A 21,609-nucleotide genomic window follows, 5' to 3' on the forward strand; every position below is an offset into this window, starting at 1 on the left:
TCACCAGGATCAACAGAAATGCCAGACCTTTGTTTTATTATTCGCAGTCTAATCATTAACAACCTTGTTGGACTAAAACAATTAAGGTGCCAGTGCCAATGAAATTAAATTTAGTGACACGGAATAATAATAATAATAATAATAATAATAATAATAATAATAATAATAATAATAATACTCGCTATTCTTATTAATTAATTATTATTATTTATTTTATTCTGAGTATAACTGATGTAGAGAATGGCTCTTGACCACGTGAAAAAGTATATATATATATATATATATATATATATATATATATATATATATATATATATATATATATATATACTTTATATATATATATATAAAGTATATATTTTAATCTTTATTTTCAATCTGTATATTTACCTGTCGGCCTGTGGATTGCTTTGAATTTTTTGTTTTTTGGTTTTCTTTTTGTCCACAATAAAATAATAAGTATGTAGGATTTTTTATTTGATTTTAGATATTTTTGTTCTGTTGTTTTCAATCTGACTAGAACGTCGGAGTTTTAGATGCTAAAACAATATTGTAATTTCTCTGGTGTGTTGTGGTATTCTTGCCTGGCCACTTAAATGCGCATTTAAAACAGAAGATCCAGTGAAAGCCTGCGCAGATCTTTTCCACATTTGCAGATTTCTTTGGTTGAGTAATACCATTGCTCGAGAAAACAAACAAACAAACAAACAAACAAAAACAACATAGCGACACAAAACATGTGGACAGTTCCGATATCACAGAAGCGAAGCGCATATGTTTTGTAGGACTGATCACTCAGGGAGGTTACAGGGAGGGAGGTGACCGCTGACTTTGGTCGGATCCTCGCCAACATGGAGCAAAGCCGTTTCCTGATATCTACACGCATCCGCTTAGTTTTTCTAACATTTTATGAATCACACTCACTAAACATCTTGTATAATGGGCAGTGACAGAAATCCCTCGGACTGTCCTGTCACCTGACTAAGGATGGGGTTTTTTTTAAGTTCACCCACATCTCTGTTGACAGGTCTTTGACTTAAACGTACAGCTTAGTGCGAAGATATGTTACACAACTAACCATAAAGATTGGGGGAAAAAATTAAATACAAATTACTTAAAACGTTGTCTTCGGAGTTAACACACAAGTGGTGTTTAGATTAAAGAATAGGAATATAAATAGCCTACATTTTTGCCTGACAGGAATAGCGCATTGATCCTCTGTGTTTAACCTGACACAGCAAGGACAAACCTAACGAAGGCGGGCAGGCGATAAATTTGTAACGGGATCACAGACTGTCACAGCCTGTGTGCGTATGGACTAAAATAATAAGCTCTGCATCAGCTGATAAAGAGCTACATCGCTGGATACTCTAAAAGAAAAAGAGGAATGTCTCATATGATTGTTTTTCATTTGTTTCTCGAGCGCGCATAAACTTAACCGCACTGTTATTTCTAATCTCTATTTGCGTGGTGACACTCTCGCGCGTGTGTAACTGGACAACTTTTGATACCACGTGCATTTTTGAATGTCTCACATAACTTGCGCGAAATGATTCACTCGCCGCGCGGGGAAAAAAGCCACCATTTTCCCCCCCGAAAGAATTCACACAGGCGCACGCTCCTCCCCTCACTTAGCAACCCGAGCACGTAGCAACGGTTGGACCAATAGGCGCCCTTCTAGTGGTTCCACCGACTGCGGTTCCTTAGCAACGCCTTGAAAAAAATTGCGCTGACGTCCATTCTGTTCAGGAGTATTATGGTCTGTCGGGAATTCAGAGTGGCTGGGACTGGAGAAAAATATCTGCTCTGCTAACGTTAGCGTCCACGGAGCTAACGGTAGGTAGCACTGGAGTAAACATGGAGCTGTCTGCCGTCGGGGAGAGGGTTTTCGCTGCCGAGTCTATCATCAAACGGAGGATAAGGAAGGTAGGCGTGAGATGTAACATGCCCTTTTTCTCCGAGAGCGCTGAATAATGCACCACCACCGCACTCAAATACTACTGTTTGCCCTGCAAGCTAACGAACTCATTTCTGTTTGTTTCTGATGGCATGCAGGGTCGGATTGAATATCTTGTGAAATGGAAGGGCTGGTCTCCCAAGTAAGTGCTGCTTCATTGTGTCTCTTGCATGTTTTCAACCCGCGGCTGTGGTGTCTGTACTGTCTCGGTTGTGGCTGTCGTTAGCTCGCCACAGCTAGCGAGACAGCCGGATTAAAACTGAAGTGTACAGCACGATGGAGATTTTAGCTCGCAGGCTAACGCTATGGAGATCCACATTCTGTTTGTCACCGCTCGCTTCCTCTGTCTAACTTAATGTTTTAATTCACAGATACAGCACTTGGGAGCCAGAGGAGAATATTTTGGACTCCCGCCTGTTTGCCGCTTTTGAGCAGAGGTAAGATGTCTGGGCTGGCCTTTATGGGCAGAGCCACTGAATGTTAACATGTCCAATAAATATATGGTGTCCTCGGTGCACTTTGCTCCGTGACATTCAAAATGTGAGTCTGCTACAATATTCTTCACAGGGAGCGTGAAAGGGAGCTCTATGGGCCCAAAAAGAGAGGACCAAAACCCAAGACATTTCTGCTCAAGGTAAATTTAGCCACGCTGTTGAGTCTTTTCGGAATGAATTGCATGCTCACGACTAATAACGCGACCGACATTATCACGTCAAATTCTTACGCATGCTTTCTTGTCTGTATAATGTGTATTCTTGGTTGTTAACTGTCAATTTAAAGCACTTGCAAATTAATTTCGGCCTCACTGTATTTCACAGAAATGCGCACGGCTTCTTTATGGGTGCTCAGTGTGCATATTCAAAACAGCGCACACATTAATGGGTGTGTATTCAGCTTGTGTATTAGCTAATGAGGAACTGTTGACATGCTAAAAGGTGTTTGGAATAGCTTAGCAAACAAACAGCCAGTCCTGTTCAGAAGCTGGCGTTGAAACGACCTGCTAAAAATACTTAATCTCTCTGTAAAATCCGTTTTTGTTACTAAACCCGTCATTGAATTCAGATGCTAAAACGTTCCCACCGTATGTGAATCAAATGGGTCGAGTAAAGCCTCGTAGCCTGATGCAGTCAGCAATAGGTTTCAGCTTTTCAGGACAGTGAACCGTGAAAATGGCTAAATAACCGACAGTTTATCCTGAACTAAATACCAGAGTCTCCTCTGACAGGACTGTTGTTTAAAATGAGGTGGTGGAATTTCACAGAAAAATACTGTGGTTTGGCAGAAATTATTATTATTTTTTTGTTCTAGATGTTAAAACCTGTTAGTTTATGTTTGCAACTCCATTTCACCTTTAAAAAATGGAGGTAAATTGGATGTAATAGGCACGGGCAATAATTGAAACAGTAGACCCTTTTCATTTTGATAAGTGAGTAGGGACAGTAGAGTTGTAAATAATACTATCAGTAATGGTTGAATTACATTTACCTGCTTCAGGGACCCTGGTATTATGCATGGTGGCTCACTGTCACACTGTCATGGCTGTGTCATAACCAAAATCTCTCATCCCATTATGATGCATATCACAATATAGCACATTTCCTGTAAACTCAATGAATGAATAGTTTATGTAAAATGACCACATGGAAAGGCCCCTTTCTTGTTACATTTTCAATTATATACTCAACAAATGAAAGGTACTTATATATATTTCATTATTTTTCTCCTTTTTTTTAGAGACTTTGTGAAAAAAATCAAATAGACATGCAACAAAATAAAATGTATAAAATATAAAAAACAGTAAATAGAAAACACTTTTCAACTGTAGTTGCAAACAAAATGAATTTAGGCCTAAAATGTGAATATGGTTAAAAATATCAAAATCAAACTTATAATCCTCTTTAACAGTGGAACTAGTCCCTCTTTTAGGTACGAGCTCCACGTTTTGTTCTGGCTGCTTGGAGCCTTTCTGTTGGGAATTACCCCATTCTGCATCACATCCACTCTCCTCCATGTTTGTGTGGATTGTCTTCATGCACATTTCCTGCCTGCACCTGTGTTGTGCGGAAGAAAGCTACGCGTTGTTCAAGTGACAAAAAGGATTGCCTTAAAGAGTGTGATTTGCAACTTTTCTAGACTTTCTTACAGTCACATGATATGTATTGTTACCATACAGCCCATGGCTGCCCTGCTATAACAAGTCAAAATGCCAGCTGTGAAAAAGGCCTGATAAGTGGGCTAAAAAACATGAAACAGTTTTTTTAATTTATTTAATTTTTTTTTTTAGCAGAATCCTGAGTAATAATTTCACTGTCGTTATCTTATTTTCTAATAGGCTCAGGCAAAAGTTAAAGCCAAATCCTATGAGTTCAGGAGTGATGCAGTCCGAGGGATGCACATCAGCTACCCAACCCCAGAGCCGGTTGTCACCCCCAGGGCTAGAGAGGGCCTTAGAGCTGTTGTTCCCACCATCTTCCCACCCAGTACTGTCAACCGTGGAGAAAGCGTACGTGTCCGACCACCAGAACTTAGCACCCGTGATCACCAGCAGCCTTCCCTTCAGCAAATTGGTCCAGGCGGTCTTATCCACGTACCCAAAAAAAGAGGCCCGAAGCCTAAGCCCCGCTTCAAGGACAGCAGCTGCAGCCCTGTGGCCTCTGAGCCCCACAAGAGGAAAGCAGAGGAGCAGGTGAGCCACGGTCCTCACAAACTGGCCAAGTTCCAGGGGGCTGAAGACATGAGGCTGTTCAAAGTGGCCCACCGACATCCAGAGAGCCACGGTCACAGCCATAAACACCACCATCACCACCACCACCATCACCATCATCATCACCAACACAACAGGGAACTCTCCAGTGGAAGCTCCTACAAGCAGCTCTACTCAGACCGCAGCCTGCACCCGCACAGGACAGACATGGACACACACAGGACTAAGGAAGGATCCAGCTACTTGGCACCGGCACACTTCAAGCACCAGCCCAAAATGAGCCAGAGCCTGAGTCGCCCGGCTGAACTTCCACTGATGGAAAAGCCTTACTTCTTGGACAGGCCGTCTCCAGCCAGGCTCGATGACGACTTGGATGAAGTGTCGTGGAGGCCGTCTCTGGGCAGCGTGGAAAAGGTCCTGGTGACGGACGTGACCACCAACTTCCTGACCGTCACCATCAAGGAGAGCAGCACCTCTAAAGGCTTCTTCAAAGACAAAAGATGATTGTTTCACTGCTTCTTTTTTTTTTTTAAATGTCACACTGTTTTCTCTGACTTGCATCAGAATCTGATGTTTATAGGACATAGTGTGATTATAAAACAAAGCCGTTTTTTTGTATGTAATGTATAAAGGCAAATTACATAATGTGCATATGTGTATATATTATAAAGTTGGACGTCTATTTAATGTATTGACCAAATCAAATGAAGTCCATTTTACTTCATGCATTGGTGAACGTGAACGAGTTGCATGTTTCCTTTGCAGCAGCTGGCTACTTTCTGTACAGAGCTTGTTAATTTTACTATTTTGCAAATATAACTAACTAGAATGTATTTTTTTCACTCTCTTATCCTTCAGCCTGAGCTCGTGCTAGTAAGTTTTGAGAAGTGAGGAGGCTTGGATGTTCAATCCGATCTGTGGTTTGAATATTTCTCTATAATTTGAACTGATTAGACTGAAGATACCCAGTTCATTTCAATAAGGTATATATTTAAAAAAAAAAAAACTCAAGCACTTTGAATTCAAAAGTATTAAGAAATGATCCGTTTTTGTTGTGTTTAAAGATGAGTGTGTCTCCGCGTTTGTAATGTCTAACATTTCTAACTGTAAGCTAAATTAATAAATTCAACACGGACACTTTAAGAGTTTTCCCGAGGCGCATATTCTACATTAGGCCTATATTTTACATTTTCATAGAAAACGTTCACGAAGCTTTGATGTAATAAGGCAATTACAGAGTTGGTGTCAAATTGCTTTTTAGACGCTTTTCAATAAATACTTTGAATTTTCTCATTTGGTCGTGTTTTAATGTCTGTCGTGCCTTTGTTGTCAGCTCTTATTATTGCGCCGTAGGCCTTGAACGCAACGCTTAAACCCTCCAGTGAAATTCTGGATTTAATCCAACATCATAACGCCGGTAGGCTTTTAGGTCAGCATCTAAAACGTTAGGAGTATTTTATTTTTTATGTTTCAGTTAATTAAAATTTTGTAATAGATCGCTGACATAATAAATGAAAAGGTGCGCCGTTTTTAATTCCTACAAGCTAAACCCAGAGTCTCCTGTTATTGCAGTATGAGTGAAAGGCCTCAGGCCTGGACCAAAACACGTCTGTTAATTTAGCTCCTGTAGGCCTGCATTCATTTCTGCTGCTAGCAGAGCAAACAACACAGCAGCCCCATGAGCCCATACACCTGCTGTGCGTAGCTTATTTAATTTTAATGTCTGTTTCGCGCATCTCGTGTCTGATTAAGTTCAGACATGTTTGAATGAATGACCAAAAAAAAAAAAAAGACCAAAAGGTCCATTCTCATAGGTCCACACTGCTTGGTTTTGTTCTTTTTCCTTCAGGTTCTATCGTTTGAGAAAAAGCTTCGATTCTCTTGTTTTATTATTATTCTGTTGTTTTATTTCTAGAGGAACATGTATAAACGAACCAGCGCCACACTCCACATCATGTATAACCTAAGCTGGTTCGCACGGCTCGTCCCTGGGTGGGCTTTTAAAATCCACACCTGTGAGAACATGTTAAATAGACTATCTATCTATTTATATATTTATTTATTTATTTATTCTAATCGGGCCTTTTAGGAACATTTGTATATCTGTGTATTGTTTCCTGAGTGAGCAGCACCGTCTGATGGACCGACCTTTTACCGCCCTGCGAAGGCGCGGCTCTGTGTGGATCCAATGAGCTTAAAAGCCGAGTCATTTATTCACGACACACATTACATGTGTAGGATTACCCCTAAATGACATGAGCTATAGAAAATGTGCGCTTGAACCATTTATTAATTCCAGACCTGGCCCTGGTCTGCTCTGAGAGGCGGATCAGAAGTGATACTCAGGCAAATTTAGAGAAGATGAAATTGGACGTGTTTTTTTTTTTTTTTTAACTGAGGGGTTAAAAACAGCCGCAGCGCCGTCATCTATGTAAATGGAGTTTCACATTCACATATGAGGCGGCAGCTGACTAAAAACTGGATCTCACACACCGCTGTCTCCCTCAGGAAAACAAAGCAGAAAGCGTTGACTCATAGTTAAGCTCTGCTGCTTTCACCCTCAGTTCATGTCAACGAAACAAACAAACGAAAAAAAAAAAAGAATTAAAATAACACCACCATTGTTACCCACTAAAAGCAGCCGTGCATTCTGATTGATTTATTTTATTACATTAACTTCTAACACATTTCAGTCTGTGATGATGGTGTGATACACAGCTTAGATAATAAATGTAGAAACTACCGAGAAACTATTCAGCAAACTACACAGCTGTAATACAGTAAGATTATCCAGGCGTGAGCCTTCATTCAGGTCATTATACTTCAGGAGACACAGGGACAAGGTCTGTCCCTCCTTCTGTTTTCCACTGTTGTCGTTGTTGAGCCCATGTTGTCACCTCCTGTCCTTTCACTGCGAAGAGAATAAAGTAAATAAATAGTTCAAATATTGGAAAATGATCATGTCAAATCAAATATACCAAACAGACAGTGACAGTATGATAGTGTGTGTCTGTATCAGTGTGGTGTTTTACAATGGACCATTTTACAACTGGCTCATCTAGATAGAAACATTTGAAAAGAGTTATTAAAAATTTCCTTAGATTTATCCATTTTATTATAATAACAATACTAATAATAACAACAATAATAATGTCTTACTCTGAGACCTAAAATCTAAGTTTTATTTTAGATTCTACTGAGAAGCTATTGCTGTGATCCTAATCCTGCTTCATAAAACAACCCCAGCATCACGTTGCTCGTGTTTTTCTCTTTTTGTTAATAAGTGCTGATTTTTCAGGGGACATTCAGGGGTTAACAGGGTTGATGTGACTCAAAACTACCCTAAATTGTTGAATTATCTTTACTGTACTACTGTGCACGTCTGTTAATGAAATATTCATGATTTTAAGCCAGTTTGAGTTCTATGTTATTTAAAGAAGATAACTGACAGTGAAAAATATTACACAATATGAGCCTGACTCTGAAACTGTTTGACAGGTTTCTGAGGTTAGTGTTGTGCCGAACAGTTGTGATAAAATCACAAAAAAACAGGAAGAGAAATAACACAACAGCAGTGAGAAATTTCCACTAGAGACACAGACCAGTCATTATGCAAATGAGAAAAACAAATGTTTGTGTAAGTGTGAAAAAAAGATTCCACCTCTGCCTGTTAGTAAAATCTGAAAACTCATGGTTATGTTGCCGTGTAGAGGCATGTACAGTGTGCAGTTGGGGTTTGAGGTGAAAGTGGAGACTTGCGGTGACCTTTGTCGTTATCTTTAAACGGGGTGACCGTAGTTCCTGTCACAGCGAGGGTAGCAGTGAGGGTTCAGCCAGTGCTCCATGTTAGTCTCCTGGGCCCTCTGATCCAGAGCCTGCATGTGGAGCAGATGCTCCTGGGGAGAGATGAGCACGGTGGGATGAGCAGAAGGCAAATACAGATGAAAATAAACTGAAAGAAACAGCACACGGTTTGCTACCCACATTTGCACAAATGAAAACGATTGCTGAACGGGGGAATCACCGAGTCAGAATAAAACTGCACTAACTCTGCTGCACTAACTCTGCTGCTCTGCTTTCATTTTCACCATGACACCATGACAGCACAATCAAAATAAAATTACAGAGATGAACAGAGCTAAACAGAGGGAAACTTGGACTTAAACAGTGATGAACAGTGCTGCATTCAAAGCATTACAATGCACAAACAGACGGGGAACAATTACTTTATGAGAACTGCTGCTTTAGTTACATTTTGCTCAGCTCAGAAGGGAAATAGAAGAAATAACCAAGTACAGTGACAAAGGCTGATCTTTCATTTACTATTCTGCTAAATTTCATGAGGTGGTTCAAATCATCATTCAACAAACATACTTTAAAAATTTTCCTTTTCATTAGAAGGGAGTGCTAAAGTTTTAGGGCAGATGTTTTCTACAGTTGGTCAATAAGACTCTGCTGTGAGTTCAGAGGCAAGCTCCAGAGAGACACACACTTTACCCTAAATATGTAAATGTACTCCTACATCATGTAGAGAAATAACGTGTGGTCAGCTGAAGTTCTCTCCAAATCCATCATGACCATAGCGCATTACAGATATCTAACTCATTTCTAAGTTTCATTTCAACCATGAAATATCGAAGTTTTATTTTTCATAACAGCTCTGTGGCTGTTCTAGATCAATAATCACTCATGGAACTTCTGTGCTTCTTAATTATTATTAAGAAGCACAGTTATTCTACTTTTGCTGTGACATGTTGCTTAACTCTGTTGATCTGATGCTGATGTTAATTTCTACACTGTAATTCTTGCACTATATAAACACTTAAAGTTATATATATAAAATAACACTTTATAATGTAGATGTAAGGACATTTTTAAGTAGTAATTAATGCATTTGGACAAATAATGAATGCTTGATGACATAGTAGTCATAGTCATACGTATTCATACCCCTTTAATGTGATTTCAACATAATTCTAAACTGTTTTTAAACTGCCTGCACATGTGTATAAACAGTTAATGAATGCTTGTTTCCTAATAGGAGAGTGGTCTCAGACCTTTAGACCCCAATGCACTATTATAAATGAATGCAGCTATGTTATACTGTGATGTATGCTTCACATGAGAAAATATAATTGTGAACAACATGAATAAACATTTTAAAGAGCCTTATATTTGTTTACAGCTACAGTCCAGCATTTATGACGTGCTCATATCGTGCTCACAAATGCTACATAGAAGGGGTTAAAATAAGTATTAGTTAGAAAGCTATAGAAGTCAGAATGATCAATAGTAGCAGGTTAATCGCTGCCTTGTATAATGTGTGTCTGTGCTCTTTGCTCTGAATGAACCTTACCCTCATTGGCTCATCGGGGTAGCCGGGCTTCCTTGGCCGCTCCTGCCTCTTACTGCGGAGCAGCTGCTTAGCAAAGCTCTCCTTGATGATAGGGCTGGCATCTGAGGCAGAGACAAAGATAAGAGTTTGACTGCAAAGAGATAAAAATGTTTGCTCATATGTCTTGTGATACACACATCTGATTCTTCTACTGGAGCAGGGGAAATGATTCAGTAGAGTTGATACATTGCACAGCAAAGAGATAAAAGACTATACTTGTGTTCTGATCATGTAGATGTGAATGTGTATGTTGGCAGTTTCCTCTATTTTTTTAAACTTCCTCTTTACAAGAGACTCGGAAACTAAGAGTCTCTGTTATAAGTTTGACCTTTGAGTTATTTTGTTTTTCCTATGAACATAACAGCTGTTTGCTTGGTGGCTGGCTATTGGCTAATCAGAATAACATTCCTCTGACTGAAAGCTGTGTTCAGACCCATGAATAAACCTCTCACCACTATCTGCTGCTGATGGGCTGTGGCTGACCTGATCTGTTTAGCTAGTCCATGTGAGGCTGTTTATTCCCCAACGCTAGCCCCAAGGGAGCTGCTGTCTCTCTCTCTCTTTCACTCTCTCTCTCTCTCTCTCTCTCTCTCTCTCTCTCTCTCACACACACACACACACACACACACACACACACACACACACACACACACACACACACACACACACACACACACACACACACACACTGGCTTCTGCAAAGCGAGGGCTTTCTGCCTCTGTGTCCCCCCTCTCTAAACCCAGGCCTGTATTGGGAGGCAGAATATTTTTTGGAAGGTAACAAAGTGCCCATTCATCCTCCTGGCTCCCCAGGGAGTCGGGCCCGTGCAGCACGTGACCCCAGCAAGCAGCCAGGCTGGCTCTCTCCTCCACTCCTGTCAGAGGGAAACACTGTGGAAATGAACCCAGCTCTGTCAACACTAGGCCAGAGCTGCTGCTGCTGCCTGGGCCCTCACATCGACGTGGCAAAACACCTAACACAGTCTCCAGCTGTCTTATTCAGAAAGATTGTTTTGTTTTTTTGTTTTTTTGATTTTCAGATAAATGAGACAGTGTGAAGATCTGTGCAGGTTTGTTTTATGTCTGAAGCAAGAACGCACGCTGAAGACACATCAGTTACACATGGAAATGCGGTGGCTGTAAAATGTAAAACGGGTGCAAAAGAATAGTTGCAAAATGCAGCAAACATCAAAGTAAGAACAATAATGAAACCTCATTTCGCTCTCTGAATTCAGCAAGCACAATATAGTCATGCAACAAAGGAAAGATGCACTGAATTCATGCAAAACTATCCTAAATGAGAGCACAGTTTCCTCTGTTATTCACTGTTCTTCTGTGTCCTTTACTGACCTAAATGTACTGACTCATTCACTGTTACAAAAACAGGCAGCAGAGAACAGAAGGGTATTCCTCTGATTAAAATTTCACTCCATAAATCATTGTGACAGCATATTGTTCTCCTCAGGCAAATCCCCGAGAGTTTCCTACCTGTGTAAATGGTCAGCAGGACCAGGCAGAGCAAAAACACCACCAGCTTCTTCATCTTCTGCTCTTGTTTTCTCTGCCTGAGCCCTCTCTGCTCTGAGGTCCTGACCAGAGTCCAGAGGGGGTGAAGGGGAAAATTCTCCTCCTCCTCCTGCACGTCACCCACAAACTGTCACATATCTGCTCGGGTTACTGAGGAGATATGTGAGAAGTAAATGGATATCAGTGGTGATGCATGTACTAACACTGAAATATAATTAATATAGATTCATATTATACCTCTAAAATCATAAAATGACAGAAGAGGAACACTTTAGAGCACCAACTGTCTGAGGTCTATTGAGGCAGGTAGCATGCTGTCCACTAGATGGCGGTGCAAACTGCAGCTTCAACAATGTCTCATGAACATGGTGTAGGATGTTTGGAAGTGTGGCATCCTGTGCTTTGGGAACTTTACCCACACAAGAGACCAAATGCCAGTCTTAACGTTTGCTGCTTTCATTTTGACCTTTCTTTTTTTTTTAACCTGGCTTACATCCCCCAGAAGGTCAGAGAAATAATAAGAGTAAGAAAGTATTCAGTTTGTGGAAACACTGTGTCAGTGGGGAGTTACCACATTAACAGCTTCTGTTATTAACTCTATTAATTTGAAAGTCTCAACATCATTATTTCAGGGTATATTTGCTTCCACATTACAAGGATAATTTGATTTCATGATTTATTTATTTCACAAATGAATTGGCGAGCCTCCACCGCAGTGACATCCGAGGGAAGACGTCACTGTGAGTCATTCTTTCCTTTTCCGCCTCTCACCGTCCCTCGTGCTTCACGCACGTGTCTGCAGCACCGTGTGGGATTTAATGATAATTTTGCTTTGATTCATTCCTGGGCCACAGAGAGAGAGAGAGAGATTTTTTTTATTCCCTCGCGTGATTATTGAGGTCGCAATGTAGCTCACGGCGCATGCGCACTGTGCAGCAGCAGCAGCAGCCTGCACATCAGGCGCTCTGAATCAGAGATGATGAAAAAACAGTGAGATTTAACCTGTAGTTACTTCCGTGTTCGCTGGCTACGTTTGGCACCTCGTCCTTTGTTCCTCAGACATTTTCAGTTGAAAGAAAAAGCGTTTTTGAGTTTTATAAGCCTGTATTTTGTTACACTGCAGCTGATGGAGGTTTGCAGGCGTCTATGGATTGCAGCTGTGCCTGACAGAATTTATGAACACGTACAGGCTGATCTGCAAAACATCTGTCACCAGCAGCTGTACTGACAACGTTAAACAAATGCCCTACATTAGATGTAAATGCACGTGGCCCTTGTACCAGTGCTGGAAAGTAATTAGGTACATTCACCAAGGCAATTCAGTACTGTAGTATTATTGACTTCAGCACAATATTAATGTATTTTATTTATTTCCATTGTTTGCTATTTTATACGTAAAGATTTATAAAGATTTTGCATTGCAAACATAACTTAAGCTTATAACACAGACCCTTAAAAATCAGTGTCTACTGGGCCCCTCAGATGTTTTAATAAAAAAAGAGAGCAAAGATTACAGTAAAGTTTTTCACAGTTCATCAGAACTTGTTTTCTTCTTCTTCTTCTTCTTCTTATCTCCTGCCCCATCAGCCATCTCATGACCTGTCAGATTCACTTAGTGACGCTTTGAAGGGGCTCACAGTTGAGCGCATGCGCGTTCCCCCTGTGGGTGAGTTATCTTACTATTTAAATACTCTCTGCTGAAGCTAAGTTAGCGAGGTAGCTGATGGGCTCAACGTCGCATCGCCGCCTCCTTGTTTACAGCTAGTTTTACATGAAATGTTCATATTTGAGGCCAGGTTAGTGCCAGCGCCCTGTTGGTGTCTGTCACCATGAGTGTCGCGGGTCAAACCGGGTGCTGTCTGCAGTCCGTGCTGTTTACAGAGCTCTGCTTTTTACTGATTTCCGCTCGTTAGCATCACCGTCCAGCAGCGATGTACAAGGAGGGAGACGAGGCGCAGGACGACTGCGGCTCCCGGGAGGAGTGGACGCTGCTGTTCTGGACCTCCCTGGCCGTCGTCGTCCCGGTCATCATCACGCTGTGGTGCAGCGCCCAGCGCTCCAAGCGGAAAACGCACATGAAGGATTTCTTTCGCAAGAGCAAGCACGGCTGGCACTACACGGACCTGTTCAACAAGCCCACCTACTGCTGCGTCTGTTCCCAGCACATCTTGCAAGGGGCTTTCTGCGACTGCTGCGGCGTGTGCGCCGACGAGCAGTGCCTGCGCCGGGCCGACCGGAGCCTGTCGTGCAAGGAGATCATGGCCCCCTCCGGCCCCGACGGAGCCATGGAGCACCGCTGGGTGCGCGGAAACGTCCCCCTCGCGAGTTACTGTGCTGTTTGCAAACAGCAGTGTGGAACCCAGCCGAAGCTTTGCGACTTCAGGTAGAGTTGGTGAAGGAGACACACTTCAGTGTGTGTCCATCAGTTCTGAAGCTGTATTTGTGCGTAAAAACATGATGGTTTTGGTATTTTTGCAGGCTCATGAGTTGATAGACAGATGGTTACCAACACATCAACATTTAAGTGAAACATAACGGAAACAATGATCCAGTAGCCTGTTTGAAAGGCTGCTGTACACTTCAGCATCATAGGATCATTTCATAATGCTGCTCAGAGACCTTTCATTTTAATCTGTCTTTAATTTGCTCTAATGGACCGCTGCTGTCCGCTGCGAGAGCAGGCACAAGCTGGTATAATCTCACACTGTCAGATAAATGACTGCTAACCCTCATAGTGACCCTTCTACCACGCCCATCTTCACAGGTCAGAGGTCAGTGTCAGGCGCAGACCAGCTACCCCTGCAGCGAGTAAAGACTCAGGGTCTTGCTCCCTTCAGCAAGAACTGCTTTTGTGTATTTTCCTTCCTCTTTAAGAGTTTGCTGTCCCTCTGTCCCTCCTGCAGGTGTGTGTGGTGTCAGGCCACAGTGCACGACGACTGCATGGACAGCTTGGAGGATGCAGACCAGTGTGACTTGGGCGAGTTCCACAACCTCATCATCCCCCCTCACTACCTCTACCGTGTCAACAAACTCCGTCGCAGGCACCCCGACGAGTACAGCAAGGTGCTGAAGATATGGCGCGGCTGTCTGGTGCCACAGTCTGCTCATATGATGTGTGAGAACTGTTATAAGCAATGTTGGTGTTGTGTGCTTGTGTTTCTGTAGCTGGCGTCTTCCTGCGGCAGTGGCTGGACTCCGGTGTTGGTCTTGGCTAACACACGTAGCGGTAACAACATGGGGGAGGCTCTGCTGGGAGAATTTCGCACCCTCCTCAACCCAGTGCAGGTCAGTCTGCAGCTTGTGACAGTTACACTGAATTCCTTTCTCCTTTTAGTTGTCATGTGTTTATATTTATTTAGTTTTACAAAGCCTGGGGTCTGAGTCTTTATTGTTTCTGCACCAAACTTGACTGAAACCGGTCTTCCCTCTCATCTGTCTTCCAGGTGTTTGACTTGTCTGAGCTGACTCCTTCCAAAGCCCTCCAGCTGTGCACCCTCCTGCCCCCTGGCAGTGTCCGGGTGCTGGTGTGTGGAGGTGATGGCACGGTGGGCTGGGTGCTGGATGCCATTGATAGTATGAAGCTAAAGGTAAGACATGAGGAAATTTAATTTAATTTGATCATTTTTTTAAGCTTTGCACTGTTGCTTTGCCTCTTTCTTTTTGGGTCCGTCCCAATATCTACACTTGTATTAGTGAGTAGTCGAGTGTCATATATTTTCGGTAATTACTACAGTGGTCAGCTGCTCATGAAGACTGCAAGCATGTGGAAGTTTATCAGAGTTCCCTGAGACACACTTGCTTTCTGCCTGACAGTGTGTGAACTCTCTTAAACACTCAGGACTGCAGGTGTGGGCATTTGGAGCAGACTCATTGTCTCCATCTGTGTACCTGCACCACCTCTCTGTGCAAAGTTAATAACATACCTGCTGCTCTTGTATTCTGCTGTGTCAGGGCCAAGACCAGTTTATGCCTAGGGTGACCATCCTGCCCCTGGGGACAGGAAATGACCTTTCCAACACGTTGGGCTGGGGTGCTGGGTACGCTGGAGAGATCCCTGTGGAACAAGTTCTTCGTAACATCCTCGATGCTGAGGTGGTCAAAATGGACAGGTGGGGCTTTAATAGTATTTTCAGTGTTGCAGTGTTCTTCAAAGGCTTCAAAAAGTCTTAAACTGATTTGGAAGGAGCTCCCCACAATTTGTTTGTGTTCATGTCATTTGTGCTCACAGTTGTAGCAGACACTGAAGTCATATTCCCTTCAATTTTTTTCTTGGGATCTGACATTTTTTTTGGGGTCCAGTGAGAAGGTTTCTTTTATACACAGTGGTTATTTTACAGGTTGATTACAGTGTTTTTAAACTCGGTATAAATTTTACTACCTTCAGCCCACCAAAAAAAGGAATTAACAAATTATTTCCCCCTACAGAATTGTTTTCCTACACTTAGGGAAATAGAAATGATAGAAAATACAATAGAATAAATGGGCGGCCGTGCCACATGAAGAGTTAAGAGAGTTAAGAGTGCGACGGTCGCCGGTTCTATTCCTCAACCAAGCCCAATGGATATACACAACAGATGTGGGTGGTGGTGAAGGAGACGCGTGTTTCTTTTGTACCAGCTAATTACCTACGTAATCATTTTCAGATGGAAAGTGCAGGTGGCTTCAAAAGGCATCTACTTTCGTAAACCAAAGGTGAGTTTGATCTCTGTTGAGTCTTTATATTTTATTGTAATGTCGTTAAAGCTTTATGTGTTGGGATTTGCTGTGCGGTTGATCACAGTTGGCCCATTGACGTGCTTAGCAGTACATATAAAACTGCATGTCTTCCTCAGGTTCTGTCTATGAACAACTACTTCTCCGTGGGGCCTGACGCTCTGATGGCACTCAACTTCCACGCACACCGTGAGAAAACGCCATCCTTCTTCTCCAGCCGCATCATCAACAAGGTCTGACCCACTTCATTTGAATTAAACGTGAAGCCTTTTGCAAATTTCCACTGCATTTGAATTTGAATATCAATAAGGCATGGCGTCTGATTATGTTACCTGCCTGTTTCCTTTTGGTCAGAAACATCAGAGAAACAAAGTGCTTGTATTAATGTTTATGTTTCTCTTTCCTCAGGCTGTGTATTTCCTGTATGGCACCAAAGATTGTTTAGTGCAGGAATGTAAGGATCTGGATAAGAGGATTGAGGTACAGTAGCCTTGTTCAGTAGAGCTTCACTCTAATTCTGTTTTTACCATTGCGTTTCATTAAGAGAATCAGCCATTGTTTTCACTCTTTGTTGTGTTCTTGGCTGAGAATCACTGACGCCTGTCCTGGGCTCTGTGCTTCTTGCAGAGCTGTCACTCTACAAGTGAGCGCGTTGTTGTTTGACTTGGTTAAAATGGTCTAAACAAACTATAGTAAAGAAAAAAATTGCAATATTCTTTAGGAATTTTCTTATTCTGTCTGGACATTTACAGCATTAATCACATGCGGTAAAATTGTTAATTCATGACCATGAGAGGTGCTGAAGAAGTATTTTTGAACTTTGGTAAGAGCCAGTCTTTATGCTAAATTTAGCTAAGCTAAGCTAATTGAATCCTGGCCCTAGCTCTCCAAATGGTATATTATATGTATGTATATATAATATTGATATTAGCTTCAAAAATCCACCTTCTGTCAGGCTTTAATCTCTAGGCAAGTTACCGCCTGAGAAATGGGAGAGAGTCGTGCTTCTGTCAGCAGTGTGTGTGTGTGTTTCTGCCACAGTTGGAGATGGATGGGGAGAGGGTGGTGCTGCCCAGTCTGGAGGGCATCATAGTTTGCAACATTGGCTACTGGGGTGGAGGCTGCAGACTCTGGGAGGGTATGGGGGATGAACCCTGCCCCCCCACACGGTGAGACCTGCACATACAACAGAGTCATAAAAATGTCCAGTGTTCCCCAGAAGCAAGAATTCACCACTAGTTTTAACTAATGCTTTGACTTTCTTACCGGAGTGTTTATATCAAGGGCTCCAAGTTACCATGGCAACTAACAGTGAGCAGCCGTGTTGTTTCCGTCCTCACCCTGCAGACTGGACGACGGCCTGCTGGAGGTGGTGGGTGTGTTTGGCTCCTTCCACTGTGCGCAGATCCAGGTCAAGCTGGCCAACCCTGTACGGCTGGGACAGGCCCACACTGTCAGGGTGAGGCAATAATATACACACACACACAAACACAAACACACACACACACTCAGAGTTCTGCAACTGTGCTTCCTGTTTACCTCTGTAAGTGGATATGGAGAAAGACAGTGAGGGGGACAAATTAGTTTTCACTGCCATTAAACTCGTCACAGCACTTGAGAATCTAATTTGGACTAATCTGATTAAACATGCACCACTTGGCTCCTGCACGTGCTCATATTCTTTGCTTGTTTTGAGACCACCTTGTTCTTTACGTGGTATCTTAAGCCTTTAGGGAAAGAATAAGAAATAATAATAAATAAGAAATCCTTTATTAGTCCCTCAGTGGGGAAATTGCATAAAGAAATCCACCCTTATGCTCTCACTAAATATGGCAGCCATCCTGTCTTTGCCACTGCCTCCTGGGTGTGACCATAGCAACCACAGCACGTGCTACAGGACAAAGGTGCAGGAACTCATTTTACTGGTATTTGAATACCTTCCATGGTTCTTTATCAGATTAGTAAGTAATACTTTATCATGAAATTGGTCTTCAAGCCCTCCATAATGCTGCGTACATTTCTGTCCTGACCCCTCTGAAAATTCTGTCACATTTGGATTCACTGATACAGACCACAGATCATTGATGTGCAGTTTTAGGAGTCTTTAGGATAATATTAACACCACACCACATCGTATGTAAATTAAAACATAATTAGAATGATTTTATATTAAATTGTGTTTAATTTCAGCCCAGTGCTTCCTTTTTTAAACAAAGCTTTTAATAAAGCAATTTAAAATGTTACATGTTGAAGATGAGTTGGATAGCTGTGTGTGTTGTGTATGGTAAAGGATGGACAGAGCTGGATGTAGTAGCAGCCATGGCATCAGAATTTCATCCAGCTGTTGGAAGGCAAGATACAGAACAGGAGCATCACATGAGGGGAAATGTTGTGGTAATGGCTGATATCATTTGCGAGACACTTAGTGATATGGTATACTGTATGCCATACTTCTCCAGCTGGTCCTCAAGAGCTCCAAGATGCCCATGCAGGTGGACGGGGAGCCGTGGGCCCAGGGCCCCTGCACCATCACCATCACCCATAAAACCCAGGCCCTCATGCTGTATCACAGCGCAGAGCAGACAGACGAGGACGAAGACGAATCCAGCGCCTCAGAGACAGAGAGCAACACCCCTCACGACTCACCCAGGCCCCCGGGGACAGCCTCCGCTCGTGCATGACCCACCCCAGACATCGTGTGAAGTGAAGCTCTTCTCGTCTTTCTGTTACTGTCTTCTTTCTTCTGCCCAGTTTCAATTAATCCCTCGTTTGCACTGGCACTTAGTCGTCCTGCAGTAAGAATATTTGAATACACTTTATCTCAAGTCATGTTGATGAGAATAGATGTTAATTTTCATGTGTAATCATTTGAGATCTTTTCAGAGGGATTGCAGGACTTAGAAAGGTTAGTTTGGAACTGGGCTGGTTTGTTTTTTGGTCCTTTACCTCCACACTCCACGTATATTATAACCCAGAGCTCAGGCAGTCCCCCCTCCACAGGTGGGGCAGTCAGGAGGTGAATGTTACGGAGAAAGATTGCTATTTATTTGCACTGATCCCTCGTGCCATAGATATCTATAGTCGACTATACTGTATTTATTATACTGTATTTACAGCTGAATGCCCAGTGCAACCCTGCAGGTATCGGTGAGCCATTTTTAACAAGTTGCCCAGGTTCAATTGACAAAAGCCCCTCAAAGCCATGTTTAAATCAACAGCAGGTGGTGACGTAGTAATACAGTACTGTCATGTCCTGCAGTGTCTCCTGGACTTGTCACCCAAGGTGAGGCTTTGAAATGTGTGCGTGGGCCAAAAGGCCTCTGCATCTCGACGGAGCAGGGGCTCCGTTACACCTGGAATGTGCTGTCAGTCACTGGACATCCATGTTGGTTTGTTTACTTCATGATGCACTGTCTCACGTAGTTCGCCAAACTGCTGGATTGTACTAAGATACAGTCTAGAAACTAGATTTAGCTTTCCTGTGAGAGCCACAGGAAACAGGTCGACTTGTTTAAGTTTATTTTGAAAATACTGCCAAGTATCTGTAGAGGATCCATTTTGCCTACATGTAAGACTTTTTTTCTTTCCTCCTCTTTCCAGAGTTCTTTCTGTTGACATATTTTACGTTGCACTGTTTTGGCACTTACACTGATAAATACCTTACACTCCTGAGGGCGCAAGTTACATTCATGAAACCATAATGTCGACTTTAATGTTACTGCCCATAGTGATAACTGCTGATGAGATTATACTGTGTGGTGGTGTTCATTTACATTATTCAACAAGTCCTCTTGCATCCCAACATTTGTGTTTTACCAAATAGTCACCTCAAGGTGGCAGACTAAGGACAGTATTTTCTGTGGACAGGTTCAAGCCTCTACAGTTCAGTATTAATACCCTCACTTGCATGTACTGTTCTGTGTAGTGTTCACGTGAGATCAGTCTACCTGTTTGATTGTTACTGGTTGCATTTTTTTCCCCTGTATTCCATATAATGTGTGCAAGAGGTCGTTCGTGTGTCTGTAAAGCAGCCCTGCTGCAGGGACATTCATTTTGCCATTTGCGGTGGTCTTGTTTATTCTTGCAGGATTCCTGTGCTCACAGCCAAATGAGAAAAGTCTGTAGGATGTTAGTTTATGCTTTCTAATGAACCTGGAGCCAGCTTGCTGCTCATAAGGCTGAACAGGGATCAGTTTCTAGCCGTGTGACGCCTGTGTTTTTGTTGAATATGCAGCTCCTTGGCAGTTAACCAAGCTTCATGGTTTCATCACCCCCTGTTTGTTTGGTGAATGTCTTCTTGCTCAAGGACACCTGTTTGATTTTTTTTTGTACCTTATCATCCATGTTTACCAGACATGTTTGTGTGTTGTGCTGCTTCTTTGAATTTGCATAAATGTTACTAGGGTTTATTGGCATGTTTTTATCCACGCTAGCAGCATGGCCATACTTCAAAACACTGTTTTAGGGAGAAATATCTCAGTAACTGCAGGACTGATTGTTCTGATGAATGAATCCTAAAGATTTAGTTGATCTTCTGAGTATTGATTTAGATTATTTGTGCTTGTCAAACACTTCAGTTTATTACATAATACTTGCCTGCATCTGCTGTTAGTGTGAAGGCTTTTTTTTTTTGCTGACACATTTGGCATGCCAACTTTATAAGGCAGTAATATGTAAAAGTCAAAGCAAGCTGAGTGGGAGGTGTGCAAAAACATGGAGGACAACCCTTTTGATTTACAGAACACCATCTTTTCTATGACACCGCCATCAACCTTTTTTTTTTTTTTTTTTTTTTTTTGCCCCAGTACTGATAAGGAATCAATGATAGTGGTCTCTTAAACCTCTGGTGTGTAATGACTACACTGAGGGTTGCTAGCGTGGCTAATAACTTGTACTTGTTTTATTGTGAGGTGTGGAGGGATAATGACTGTGATGCTGTTGGTTCTTTTGAATTCTCCCAGCTCCCAGTTGTCAGTGTGCTGTTTGTTAAACCTCGGCAGATATAAAACTGTATTTTTATAGACTCGGTTTGGCAGGAATGAGTTCAACTGTGTCACGTAGCTCTGCTGACTGACTTCGACTGAGATTATGAGCGCTGGGCTTCTGCATTCAAAGTTCAGTTGGTCCTTTCACATTTCACTATGTTGTGTTTACCAAAACGCTTTCCTTATTAATGTATTTGAATATGCTTACTTTCTTTGCTGTCAATTATCTGTAAAAAAAAAATAATAATAATAATAAGAGAACCCTAAAGGCTGATAAGAATGTGCAGAAAACATAAAAACATCATTTCATTTTGACTATGACCATGGT

The 21,609-nt window shown here is 42.1% G+C and overlaps 3 protein-coding genes across 3 annotated transcripts; 2 read left to right on the top strand and 1 right to left on the bottom strand.

Moving 5' to 3' along the window:
• Window positions 1-1,770: 1,770 nt before the first annotated feature.
• cbx8b (chromobox homolog 8b) lies at window positions 1,771-5,684 on the top strand. Its single transcript, XM_041037082.1, has 5 exons — window positions 1,771-1,926; window positions 2,056-2,099; window positions 2,329-2,394; window positions 2,525-2,591; window positions 4,290-5,684. The coding sequence occupies exons 1-5, from the start codon at window positions 1,858-1,860 to the stop codon at window positions 5,163-5,165; spliced, it is 1,122 nt and encodes a 373-aa protein (XP_040893016.1). The 5' UTR covers window positions 1,771-1,857; the 3' UTR covers window positions 5,166-5,684.
• Window positions 5,685-7,292: 1,608 nt separating this feature from the next.
• c4h17orf67 (chromosome 4 C17orf67 homolog) lies at window positions 7,293-11,640 on the bottom strand. The gene is made up of 4 exons (XM_041035723.1): window positions 11,545-11,640; window positions 10,018-10,118; window positions 8,427-8,557; window positions 7,293-7,572 (listed from the first exon to the last, which is right to left on the bottom strand). Exons 1-3 carry the CDS (start codon window positions 11,597-11,599, stop codon window positions 8,441-8,443), a joined length of 273 nt encoding a protein of 90 aa, XP_040891657.1. The 5' UTR covers window positions 11,600-11,640; the 3' UTR covers window positions 7,293-7,572; window positions 8,427-8,440.
• A 1,651-nt stretch (window positions 11,641-13,291) lies between these two features.
• Window positions 13,292-21,572, top strand: dgke (diacylglycerol kinase, epsilon). Its single transcript, XM_041035720.1, has 11 exons — window positions 13,292-13,966; window positions 14,487-14,646; window positions 14,749-14,868; window positions 15,027-15,170; window positions 15,535-15,692; window positions 16,227-16,275; window positions 16,416-16,529; window positions 16,705-16,776; window positions 17,338-17,465; window positions 17,644-17,755; window positions 18,756-21,572. The coding sequence occupies exons 1-11, from the start codon at window positions 13,515-13,517 to the stop codon at window positions 18,975-18,977; spliced, it is 1,731 nt and encodes a 576-aa protein (XP_040891654.1). The 5' UTR covers window positions 13,292-13,514; the 3' UTR covers window positions 18,978-21,572.
• Window positions 21,573-21,609: the final 37 nt, after the last annotated feature.

This window comes from Toxotes jaculatrix, chromosome 4, assembly GCF_017976425.1.
Source record: "Toxotes jaculatrix isolate fToxJac2 chromosome 4, fToxJac2.pri, whole genome shotgun sequence".
In the NCBI taxonomy this organism is placed as follows: domain Eukaryota; kingdom Metazoa; phylum Chordata; class Actinopteri; family Toxotidae; genus Toxotes; species Toxotes jaculatrix.